Source organism: Papio anubis, chromosome 13 (genome assembly GCF_008728515.1).
Source record: "Papio anubis isolate 15944 chromosome 13, Panubis1.0, whole genome shotgun sequence".
Lineage (NCBI taxonomy): Eukaryota > Metazoa > Chordata > Mammalia > Primates > Cercopithecidae > Papio > Papio anubis.
Window position 1 is genome coordinate 55,498,356 of NC_044988.1, and position 12,731 is coordinate 55,511,086.

General features: G+C 37.3%; 1 protein-coding gene across 6 annotated transcripts in view; it reads left to right on the forward strand.

Annotated features, from left to right (window-relative positions):
* IFT74 (intraflagellar transport 74) overlaps positions 1–12,731 on the forward strand; it is a 133,913-nt gene that overhangs the window by 69,555 nt on the left and 51,627 nt on the right. For all 6 annotated transcript variants that reach the window (XR_004177900.1, XR_004177899.1, XM_031654290.1 and 3 more), the window contains exons 9-12: positions 2,290–2,428; positions 5,092–5,154; positions 9,956–10,099; positions 11,693–11,733. Coding sequence is in view for 4 of the 6 variants with exons in the window: in XM_031654290.1 (XP_031510150.1) it covers positions 2,290–2,428; positions 5,092–5,154; positions 9,956–10,099; positions 11,693–11,733 (387 nt within the window). In the remaining 2 variants the exon portion in view is untranslated. The remainder of the gene's footprint in view (positions 1–2,289; positions 2,429–5,091; positions 5,155–9,955; positions 10,100–11,692; positions 11,734–12,731) is intronic.

Sequence of the window (12,731 nt, forward strand, 5' to 3'; positions counted from 1 at the left end):
TGCCTTTAGTCCCAGTTACTTGGGTGGCTGAGGTGGGGGGATGGCTTGAGTTTGAGCATGCAGTGAGCCATGATTGTGCTACCACACTCCAGTCTGGGTGACAAGTGATACCCTGTCAAGAAAGAAAGATAGAAATAGGGGGAGGGAGGGAGGGAGAGAGAGAGAGAGAGAGAGAAAGGGAAAGAGAAAGAAGAAAGAGGAAGGAGGAAGAGGAAGAAGGGAAGGGAGGGAAGGAGAAGGGAGGGGAGGGGAGGGGAGGGAAGGGAAGGGGAAAAGAAAGGAAGGGGAAAAGAAAAAGAAAAGAAAGGAGGGAAGGAGGGATTCAAATTGTAAAGATATTACCAAGTTTTGTATTCTATTGAGTTTCAACTTTTTTGTTTACTTATTTTTATGACACCATCATCAGTGGTTTTACTGCCAACTTATAACAGGAGCAAAGTACTCAAAACATCAAAAAGACCTGACACCTGGACATCATATGGCCTTGAGAAAGTCAGTTACCTTTCTTATGCTGTAATTTCTCCTCTGTAAAATGGAATACTTTATAACATTAGTTCTTCTTACTACATTGTAGGAAGAAACATTGTTGGTGGTCAGTAATCAAGTTTAGAATGAATTCCTTCCAAAAGATTAATTCCACTGGGCTTCAGTATCCTTAATCTATGAAACAAAGAGATTGAAATAGATATTTTCCTCTTTCAAATTCTGTGAGCTCATATACCTATACAAATTGTAGCAGCAGGAAACACATTTGTTATACTGTTGTAATTGAAGCTTCAAGTGAAGATACCACATCTTCTCCAATAGTGACACAAAAATAAATTGAAATTCCAGGTTGTCTGTTTTATTATGTTCCATCTTTTATTTGGTTATTTTAGATTTTTTTTTGGTAGGGAAATTTCTGAGTTTAGGTTGTTTATTGTAGTAGTAGGATATGAATGTGTAGAAGGTGTATAGGGGATTTGTGGATCCACAGGCTTAGCTGGTGATGGTGACAACTGTAGAAGTTGACATCTATGAGCGAAAGAGAGTAAACAGTGATAGGTTAATCAGATTTTGAAACCCAAAATAGAAATTAATGATCTTGGGACTGAAAATGTATGTTCAATCCAGCTTTTTATAAAATGTAAATCTTGAAAGTATTTAGATAAGTGGCATCTTACCTATTTTTTTTTCATAATTTTTCTCTACCCTATCAATAATTGACCTTGCCTAGGCAACAAGTGGCATGTCATTGGTATTCTTTTGACTACATGATAAAAATGGTTATTGCTTCTAATTAATTTCACTATTACTACTTTTGTGTAATTATATTTGTAATGTTTGTTGTGTTTTTAGAGAAATGAGCTTAATATTTTACAGTGCTAAAAAATATCAATAATTTGTGAAACAGCAATGTTAACTAAAGCAGTAAGTAAAAGAGAATTTAAGCAAAGCATATTATTAATCTAAAGCCGTAACTTTAAAAAAATCAAACTGCACTGCAGGCCTCTCTTCTCCTAGTTCTGTCAGAGCTGCACTGGATGATTTACATGGCAAACCTCTATACAATATTTAATTTGGTCAAAAAAATTTATGCTGAAGGATGTTTGAAAACCACAATTCTAAAACTTCTTACTTGTCTTTTTTTTTTTTTTTTTTTTTTGAGACGGAGTTTTGCCCTTTTGCCCAGGCTAGAGTGAAGTGACGCGATCTCAGCTCACTGCAACCTCTGCCCACTGGATTCAAGCAATTCTCCTGCCTCAGCCTCCCAAGTAGCTGGGATTACAGGTGCCCGCCACCAGGCCCGGCTACTTTTTGTACTCTTAGTAGAGATCGGGTTTCGGCATGTTGGCCAGGCTGGTCTCGACCCCCAGACCTCAGGTGATCCACCTGCCTTGGCCTCCCAAAGTGCTGGGATTACAGATGTGAGCCACTGAGCCCAGTCTCTTATTTGTCTTTTGAAGGTATAACTTTTAAAAAGTATAAATGCATCCTCATATATATAAGTCATTAAAGATTTTCTTTGATAATCTTTGTGATTTCTTAGTAAAGTAAAATGGAGAGTAAGGAAATAGAGGAATTTGGGGATGGAGAAGAGAAAGATGCCAAATAAGTTTGTGCTAATGGGGCCAAATTTTATATAGGTCAAATAGCATTTTTTTAGTACAAATATAAAGACTTTTCAGTCACACACTATGGTTGAATATCTTTAAGTATCCTATTAAATTAGGACTGTGACTTGTATAAAATAATTGGATATTTTTTCCTCAGTACGGTATCAGGAATATTACGTGCTTTTGATTTTAGGAAAGAAAAACAAATGAGAAGCGTAGAAGAAGAAATTGAACAGGAAAAACAAGCAGCAGATGACATTATCAAAAATATGTCTCTTGAAAACCAAGTCAAGTACCTAGAGATGAAAGCCACAAATGAGAAACTGTTACAGGTAATATGAATTATTACTCTGTGCCAAGCATGTATCAGTCTTGCTACTAACAGTATAGTTTGAATATCAGCAGCGTCAACATCCCCTGAGAGCTTGACTAGACTTTGAGATCAGTTTTCATTTTAACAAGGTCCCCAACTGATTCAAACGGACATTCACATTTCAGAAGCATTTATTTAGAAAACTTTGTTTTTGTATGCTGCTTGGTGACCTAGCTTTTACTCTTATTATTTTTTGTTCACTTCTATTTATTCATTTTGCATTTCATAAAGACATGAAAATACTTGCATTTATAAAAATACTTGTCTATAAATTAAAAAGTCTATAAATACTTGCAGTTATAGACTTTTAATGCAAACATTAAAAGGCCTCATAGGTGGAGGATGCAGTGAGCTGAGATCACGCCAGTGCACTCCAGCCTGGGTGACAGAGCGAGACTCCATCTCAAAAAAAAAAGAAAAAGAAAAGAAAAAAAGAAGTCCTCATAGACCAGCTCCATATAGCTATTTACTTTCCTTTTCCTTCCTGCGTAATAAACAGCTAAACTTTTTACCTGTTAGCATTATGATTTGAATGGCTATTGTCCTGTAATTATATTGCTTAAATATCCATTTTTAAAAATTAATTTTTTATTGATACACAACAGTTGTATATATTTATGGGGTACAGGTGATAGTTCCATGCATGTGTGCAATGTATAATGATCAAATCAGGATAATCAGGATATTCATCACCTCAAACATTTAGGATTTTTTTTGTGCTGGAAACTTTTTAAAAAAATTTTTTTGAGACGGAGTCTTGATCTGTCTCCCAGGCTGGAGTGCAGTGGCGTGATCTCGACTCACTGCAAGCTCCGCCTCCTGGGTTCATGCCACTCTCCTGCCTCAGCCTCCCGAGTAGCTGGGACTATAGGCGCCTGCCACCACACCTGGCTGATTTTTTGTATTTTTTTTAGTAGAAACAGGGTTTCACCGTCTTACCTAGTATGGTCTCGATCTCCTGACCTCATGATCCGCCCTCCTCAGCCTCCCAAAGTGCTGGGATTACAGGCATGAGCCACTGTGCCCGGCCTTATGCTGGAAACATTTTAAATCTCCTTTTCTAGCTATTTTGAAACATACAATTAATTATTGATAACTATAGCCACCCTACTGTTCTATCAAACATGAGAATTTATTCCTTCTCTCCCCCTCCACCGCCCCATGCCCCCAGCTGGGCACCAACTTCTCAGCCTCTGGTAACCATCATTCTACTACCTCCCTCCCTTTTTTTTTTGTTGAGATGGAGTTTCACTCTGTCACCCAGGCTGGGGTACAGTTGTGCGATCTCGGCTCACTGCAAGCTCTGCCTCCCGGGTTTATGCCATTCTCCTGCCTCAGCCTCCTGAGTAGCTGGGACCGCAGGTGCCCGCTACCATGCCTGGCCAATTTTTAATGTATTTTTAGTAGAGACAGGGTTTCACTGTGTTAGCCAGGATGGTCTCGATCTCCTGACCTCATGATCCGCCTGCCTCGGCCTCCCAAAGTGCTGGGATTACAGGTGTGAGCCACTGTGCCTGGCCAAGATCCACTTTTTTAAGCTCCTACAGATGAGTGAGAACATGTAATATTAAATAAGCAATTTAAATCCCTGCTTAGGGGATATTGAGAATCCTCTCAATGCTCAGTCATGATGGTGCCCTTTCATGCCCAGATGGCCCTTAATAAAGATTAAGCAAAGAATTAGGCCCCATAAATGCCAATAATGATTATAGTTTTAGTTTCTGAGACATTCCTTTGCTGACAATTTAGTAACTTTTTTATTTTAGACAAGATTTCTAAGATACAATGAAGCATTGAAGAAAGAGTATGGCCTAGCCAAGATGGTGAAACCCCATCTCTACTAAAAATACAAAAATTAGCCGGGTGTGGTGGCAGGCGGCTGTATTCCCAGCTACGTGGGAGGCTGAGGCAGGTAATTGCTTGAACCTGGGAGGTGGAGGTTTCAGTGAGCCAAGATCATGTCACTGCACTCCAGTCTGGGCAACAGAGCGAGACTCTGTCTCAGAAAGAGAAAAGAAAGAGTATGATAGAAATGCCAAAATAATTCCAAAATATGTTTAATCTTGTATGGGATAATGAATGAGTAAACAATTTAAGGATCTTATCCTAGGAGTGAACCATATTTATATTTACATATATGTGTATGTGTGTGTGCATGTGTTGTGTGTGTGTATAGTATAGAGAAATTAGGCAAAAGATATGAAAACATGATTAAACATCAATATTTTAAATAATAACCTTAAACAATGACATAATTTGAAATCTTCTGATACTTGATGTCTCAGAACATAGTGATGATTCACTGTGAAAAGGTCTAAGGTCTAGCTACTTTTGAGAAACTCATGAAGTTTTTTTTTGGTTTTTTTTTTTTGAAGGCACACAGCAAGTTTTTAAGAATAATAAAAGAAGATGGGAAAAATATAAATAATGAAGTGTTAATAAATTCTAGTCAAAATGCAAGATGCCAGTGAAGATATTTAGAAAATTTACTTTGTCACATCTGTATTTGAAATGTTGAGAAATAGAGAAACAAATTTTTTTTCCCAAGCTCCCTCCCCCCACTACTACAAAGTATTCTTAATGTAATTTGGATTTATGTTTGCTTTTTTTTTTTCCACTTAGGAATTAGATACACTTCAACAACAATTGGATTCACAGAACATGAAGAAAGAGAGCATGGAAGCAGTAAGTGTAAAATCAAATAAGGGTTCTCATACTACTCAGTTAAAAAAGTTAATTCAGCCAAGTAAACTAATTCAAGTACATATTGATCTGGCAGTTTACTAACAGGAGTTTAATACTTTTTCTTCCTATTCTGGACCCACAAAGATCCTAGTATGGTAAGAAATTAGATTCAGTTATTGAGTACCTACTATGTATAAAACAAATCATTCTGCCCAACCTAGGACATGCAAAATCCAATAACAATTAAAATTTTTTTTTTTTAAAGACAGGGTCTTTGTCACTCAGGCTGGAGTGCAGTGACATGATCGTAGCTCACTGTAAATTCAAGCTCTTGAGCTCAAGCGATCCTCCCTCCTCAGCTTCCCAAGTAGCTAGAACTTCAGGCAGGAACCACCACACCTGGCTAATTTTTATTTTACTCTTTGTAAAGACAGGGTATCATTATGGCTGGTCTACAGCTCCTGGCCTCAAGCAATGCGCCTACCTTGGCTTCCCAATGTGCTGGGATTACAGGCGTGAGGCATTGTGCTCAGCCTCTAATGGCAATTTAAAGACACATACACAAGAGACTAAAAACAAAGAGGGAGAGACATGAGTTCATCTCTTTAAGGATGTAAAAACTTCCATTTGTTTTCTTATTTGTTTATTTAAAACATTTTAATTCACAAAACAAAATGTGCTTATGGTTTAAAAATAGTTGAACAAGATTAACGTAAAAATGTCTGCTTTGTGTCCTTCTTTCCAGATGGAACTACTGGAAAGACGTTTATCAAGTGCTTACTGTATACTTTTTTGAGCTGTAAACTTATATCAGCATCATCTTCATATAATCCCCACAAGAGTCCTAAATCCCATCTTGGTTTTACAGTTGTGAAAAACCTCAAGTGGGGTTCATACTTGCTATGCTATCTGCAGCTTTTTTTTCACCCTAACATTATATATTCAGTGTCTATTTATATCAGTTCTTAGAGAACCTCCTCATTATTTTAAATTGCTACGTTGTATTATGTTGTATAATTATAACACAGCCTTGTAAATGAACGGGTTGTTTATAGTTTTCTGGGATTATAAACAATACTCGGCGAAAGCATACATTTTATGCAAAGTTGTATTAGTATATCATAAGATTGAATTCTCACAATGGGTCAAAAGGTATACACTTTAAAAATGTTGTAAGATTGCCAAACTGCCTTCCAAAAGGTTGTTCCAACTTTTACTTCTAGATGTAATGTATGTGAATGCTTATTTCCCCTGCATTCACTGACAGCAAATATTATCTGACTTTTCCAATTTTAGCTAGTTTGATAGGTAAAAATTACTACCTTATTTGAATTTTCATTTATTTATGCATAAAGCTGAGTATCTGTTTATATCATTTTTGGCTTTTTCTTTGAACTCCTTTTTCATATTTTTGGCATTTCGGTATACTGACTGTACCTTAAATCTTGCCTCCCTTTCCCGATTCCCTGTGGATTCAGGTGGATGACATGATGATAGTATTAGGAACTGCTGTAGATTGATGGATTACTGACACCCTAGCTTGTAAAAGAAATGAATATTTTGTAATTAATTCTTTTGAGAATTTGCTATTGCAAAAGTTATTTAATTAAAAATAGTGAGGTAGTTGGCTAGGCATGGTGGCTCACGCCTGTAATCCCAGCACTTTGGGAGGCCGAGGTAGGCAGATCATGAGGTCTGGAGATCGAGACCATCCTGGCTAACATGGTGAAACCCTGTCTCTACTAAAATACAAAAAATTAGCCCGATATGGTGACAGGTGCCTGTAGTGCCAGCTACTTGGGAGGCTGAGGCAGAAGAATGGCATAAACCCAGAAGGGAGAGCTTACAGAGAGCCAAGATGACGCCACTGCACTCCAGCCTGGGCGACAGAGTGAGACTCTGTCTCAAAAAAAAGAAAAAAAAAATAGGAAGGTAGTTTTCTGTGTCTGATTGTCCATCTATAAATACACTTAATTTTTATTTCCTTGGATCTCTGGTGATGGAAATACGCTTAAAGAAAGAAGGACCACATTTAGTATTAATACAACCAGCTTGTAGAATTCGTCACTAATCTTTCTTGGAGTGGGTTTGTGAGAGTCAAATCTTACTTCAGTTGGTGAGTTTAATTTCCATAGGAAGAAGATAAGCTATAACCTTAGATTTACTTTTTGTACTGATGCCATTCTTCTCTGATGTCAGTACATTTATGCCTACATTAACAAGAGTTTTAAAGATACACAATGTTTGCAAATTAGGATAACATAAGTCACTAATTCTATTTAACTTTTGCCAGATTTCTTTCTTTTTAAAAAAATTTTTTTGGAGACAGAGTCTTGCTCCGTTGCCCAGGCTGGAGTGCAGTGACACGATCTTGGCCACTGCAACTTCCGCCTCCTGAGTTCAAACAATTCTCCTGTCTCAGCCTGCTGAGTAGCTGGGATTACAGTGTGCATCACCATGCCCGGCTAATTTTTGTATTTTTATTAGAGATGGGGTTTCACCATGTTGGCCAGGCTGGTCTTGAACTCCTGACCTCGTGATCCACCCACTTCAGCCTCCCAAAGTGCTGAGATTACAGACGTGAGCCACCATGCCCAGCCCAGATTTCTTTTATTTATTTATTTAGGACTTGTTCTTCAAGAAAATATGTGTCAGATAGTGGTCAATCAACTAGTATTTATTGAATACTTTATGTTCACTACTGTACAACGTATTAGGTCGTACTTATTCAGTTCACAAGAATGGAAAAAAATCAGGTGAAGAATTAACATAAGCTTAAGTCTTCCAGAACAGTTTTATCAAGATGCAATTCAAACAAGTCTATAGGATTGTTAGGCAAAACGGAGAAGAGACTATGAAAAAGGATAGCATAAAATATCTGCATTTCCTCTATATGTATTTTTTAGCATGCCTTTATCTTATCTGATGCCTAATCTATTACTTGAACTGTATATATAATCCATTGCTTATGGACTTTGAAAAATTCTCTTGTCTACTCTTTCCTTTTTTGGAGGTTCCTTCTTTCATACTTTTAAAAGAGAAGAGGTTGGCCGGGCGTGGTGGCTCACACCTGTAATCCAGCACTTTGGGAGGCTGAGGTGGGCGGATCACGAGGTCAGGAGTTTTGAGACTACGCTGGCCAACGTGATGAAACCCTATCTCTTCTAAAAATACACAAAAAGTTAGCTGGGCGTGGTGGTAGGCGCCTGTAGTCCCAGCTACTTGGGAGGCTGAGGCAGGAGAATGGCGTGAACCCGGGAGATGGAGCTTGCATTGAGCTGAGATCGCACCACTGCACTCCAGCCTGGGTGACTGAGCAAGACTCCGTCTCAAATATAAATAAATAAATAAATAAATATTAGCTGGGTGTGGTGGCGGGCACCTGTAATCCCAGCTACTTGGGAGGCTGAGGCAGGAGAATCGCTTGAAACTGGGAGGCAAAGGTTGCAGTGAGCCAAGATCGCACCACTGCACCCCAGCCTGGGTGAAAGAGTGAAACTCCGTCTCAAAAAAGAAAAAAAAAGAGAGAGAGAGAGAGAGAAGAGGTCTTGCCTCTTAAGACTTTTGTTTTGTTCATGCTGTAGGTCTGTTTTCAAATGTCACTGTTAACTCTTATGTCTTTGTTAACTTTGAAAAGTTATTTACGTTTCAGGTCCTTAGTTTTCTCATCTGTAAAATGGAGATGATAGTACTATCTTGTAGAGTATCACTTTGGATAGTAGAGATAACATATAAATAACATGCAGCATAGTGCCTGGCACAGAACAGATGCTCAGTAAACAAGAGTTTCAAATGTCGTTTTAATCATCACCACCACCATTCCTAGCTTTTTTTTTTTTTTTTAATCTAATAACATTTTTGTCACGTCCTTATTTTTTTCTTTGTGAAAGGTAGGATAGTGGTGAGTACACAATAACTGTTATTTCATGTGTTAATTTCCTAGTGCTGCTGTAATAGAATATCACAAACTGGGTGGCTTAAAACAAACAAATTTTCTCACAGTTCCAGAGCCTGAAAGTCTGAAATCAAGGTGTCAGCAGAGCCATGCTTCCTCTGAGACTCTAGAAAGAATCTTGCTCTGCCTCCTCCTAGCTTCTGGTAGTATCCATTAGCCCTTGATGTTGCTTGACTTGCAGCTGCATCATCTCAGTCTTTGCCTGAGTCATACCATGGTATTCTGCCTGTGTGTCTCTGTTGCGTTTGTACTCTTCTTATAAAGTGCACTATCATATTGCATTAGGGCCCACCCCTAATGACCTTATCTTAACTTGACTAAATATGCAAAGAGCCTATTTTCAAATAAAGGTCAAATTGACAGGTGTATGTCGTTAAGACTCCAGCTTACCTTTTGAGCAGACACAATTCAACTCGCAAAATTGTGGAAAAATATATGTTATGACCTATTTAGGGAAAAATATCTTCTCTCCAAAGATCACTTCTGTGGACTTTGAATCAGACATTGTGTTTAAAGTTGCACATATGTTTTGACATTGTCTTTATCCTCCCGTTGGTAGAGTTGTCCTATATTTATTCAGGTCTTATATGTAGAAAATAAAATAAACTAAGGCTATCAACTTCTTGTGAATCTTAGATTGAAAATAGCTTATTAAAATATACAGGATTTATTTTTATTCTTCCAGTTTAGGAATGTGCTTTGTAGCATTATTGAGTACTAATGATATTTGTTGTCTGTATTTAAAGATGCTGGTAGTTTACCCCCTATTCTTATTACCCGAAACCTATTTGATAATAATTATTGATAAAATACAAATTAAAAATTTCCCTTCTTATTTTCCTTTAGGAAATAGCTCACTCCCAGGTGAAACAGGAGGCTGTATTGCTGCATGAAAAGCTTTATGAGTTGGAGTCCCATCGAGATCAAATGATTGCAGAAGACAAAAGCATAGGATCTCCAATGGAAGAGAGAGAGAAATTACTTAAGCAGGTGGGCAAAAGAAACATACTTATTTTAAGATGTCTGGTTTTGGTACATGTATTGATTTGTTTTATTTAAGGGATATTAATGCAACCAAAAGCTAGTAAGTGTATTGTCTAAAAATAGTTTATGTGAAGAAATGACTTCTTAATCTAGATTTTCTTCTTCTTCTTTATTTTTTATTTATTTATTTATTTTTGATATAGGGTCTCGCTCTGTAACCCAGGCCGGAGCACAGTGTGCAATCATAGCTCACTGTAGCCCTGATCTGCTGGGCTCAAGCGATCCTCCACCTCAGCCTCCTGAGTAGCTGGGACTACAGGCATGTGCCAACACACTAATTTTTTATTTTTATTTTTTTGTAGTGATGGGGTTTTACTATGTTGCCTAGGCTGGTCTCAAGCTCCTGGCCTCAAGCAATCCTCCAATTTCAGTCTCTCCAAGTGTTGGGATTATAGGCACCCAGTCTAGATTTTCTTAAGTATTTCATACTATCGTAGGTGAGGCTAACTTTTCCTTATTAGGAATACTTGAAACTCTTCTTTATTGGTCATTAAATATTTAGATAATCTTTTGGAAGATATGTTTCCTTTTTGTTTTGGGCCTTGTATTTAGAAAATGGAGTATCCCAAGGCTAATGACTTTTTGTGGTTGTTATTATTGGTGCCTCCATGAAGAGAATGGAATTAAAATGTCCTGTGAAATTATCGTATGTCCTAAAGTCATGACACATGTAACATATATTTAGTAGCTTTCTTACTACCCCAAGGGTAGATATAGTTTAGCTCCAAATTATAATTAGCATGTTGTTTATCGTGACACACCCTAACTATAAGGGCCTTAGGAGAACTTCATCTGTATTTGGGCACAGCTCCAGTCAGGGACTCCCTTGCCCCTAGACTTAGATCAAGCCCATTGCATTTAGAAGAAATTTAGGTATCAATTCAGGGACTATTTAATTATTAGAATCATTCCAGAAGGGTATTAATTCTAGAACCTGTGTAGTTCCTTGGAAATAAATCATTGAAGGATGGGGAGGAGTGATCTTGAGGTACACGTACCACATAAAATATGGAATAGCTACTTAAATTTCAATTTCAGATAAGCAATGAATAATCTTTCAGACACATATATCGATATAGAAAAATTATTCATTGCTTATGAATGATACGAATAATCCAAATATTACATGGTATATATATCCCCTCAAAGATATTCACTACTTATCTGAAATTCAAATTTAACTGGACTTGCTCAATCTAACAAAACCCTACCTGTGGGAAAGTGAGGGAGACTCTCAGAAATCCTAGTTGTTTATATCAACTTATCCAGGCCTGAAGATGTGCTAACCTGATGGTGCCTGGGGGGTAGCTATGAGTATATCAGTTACTACCCTTACTTTGAGGAAAAAGGATGGAATCTGTGAATGGTTCCTTGGTGCTGTTCCCTTTAACTTCAAAGGTTGAAGTCTAAAAAATAGATTTCAAGAAGGAGACTAGATTTGACACTTTAGTACAATGCACTCTAGAAGGAAATTGTCTTTAAGATGGCCTTACAATGAGTTATTTTTTTAAATACTACTTTCTTTTTATGCCTTTGTAGGTTAAAGATGATAATCAGGAAATAGCCAGCATGGAAAGACAGTAAGTACCTTTATACTAGGACATTTTACATCCATTTCTCACTTTAAAAATTACATTCTAAAGGTACAGGAGTGGCTTTCATTCTTTCAATTTTTCTTATAGCTTTAAATATTTCTTTGAGTGTTTAAGAGCCATTGCATAGTATAATTGTTTTTTATAAATATCTTTATTAAGATATACTTTATACCATATAATAGACATATTTAAAGTAAACAATTTAAAGCTTTTTAGTATATTCACAGAAGTGTGCAGCCATCACCTAAATCACCTTTATTTTTCAATTTTTATTTATTTTTATCTTTTTGAGACCAGGTCTCACTCTGCTGCACAGACTGGAGTGCAAGTGGCATGATCATAGCTCATTGCAACCTCAAACTCCTGGGCTCAAACTTCCCAAGGAGCTAGGGCTACAGGCATATGCCACCATATCTGGCTAATTTATTTTTATTTTTAGTAGAGTCAAGATGTTACTATGTTGCCCAGGCTAGTCTCCAGCTCCTGGCTTCAAGCGATCCTCCCATCACAGCTTCCCAAAGAGCTGAGATTACAGCTGTGAGCCAGTGTGCCAGGCCCCCAGTCAACTTTAGAACTATTCAGTCAGCCCAATAAAACCCTACACCCTTTAACCATCACCTCCCTTATGCCTCTCCCAGCTCTAGCCATGCCTATTCTGGACATTTCATACAAATGGAATCATTCAATGTGTGCTTCTGTGTGGCAGGATGCTTTCACTTAACACAGTGAGCCTTGCTTTCTTGAAGATCAGCTGACTATCAGTATTTGGCTTTATTTCAGGGTTCTCTATTCTGTTCCAAGGCTCATAGATGAGCCTTGAAAACTAAGACTAATGGAATATTATTTGGAAATAAAAATTAATACAATACTAATACATGCTCAGTATTTTATTAATTTTTATTAATACTGATACATGCTTAGTATTGTATTAATTTTTATTTCCAAATAGTATTCCATTGTATGGATATACCAATTCTGTTTAT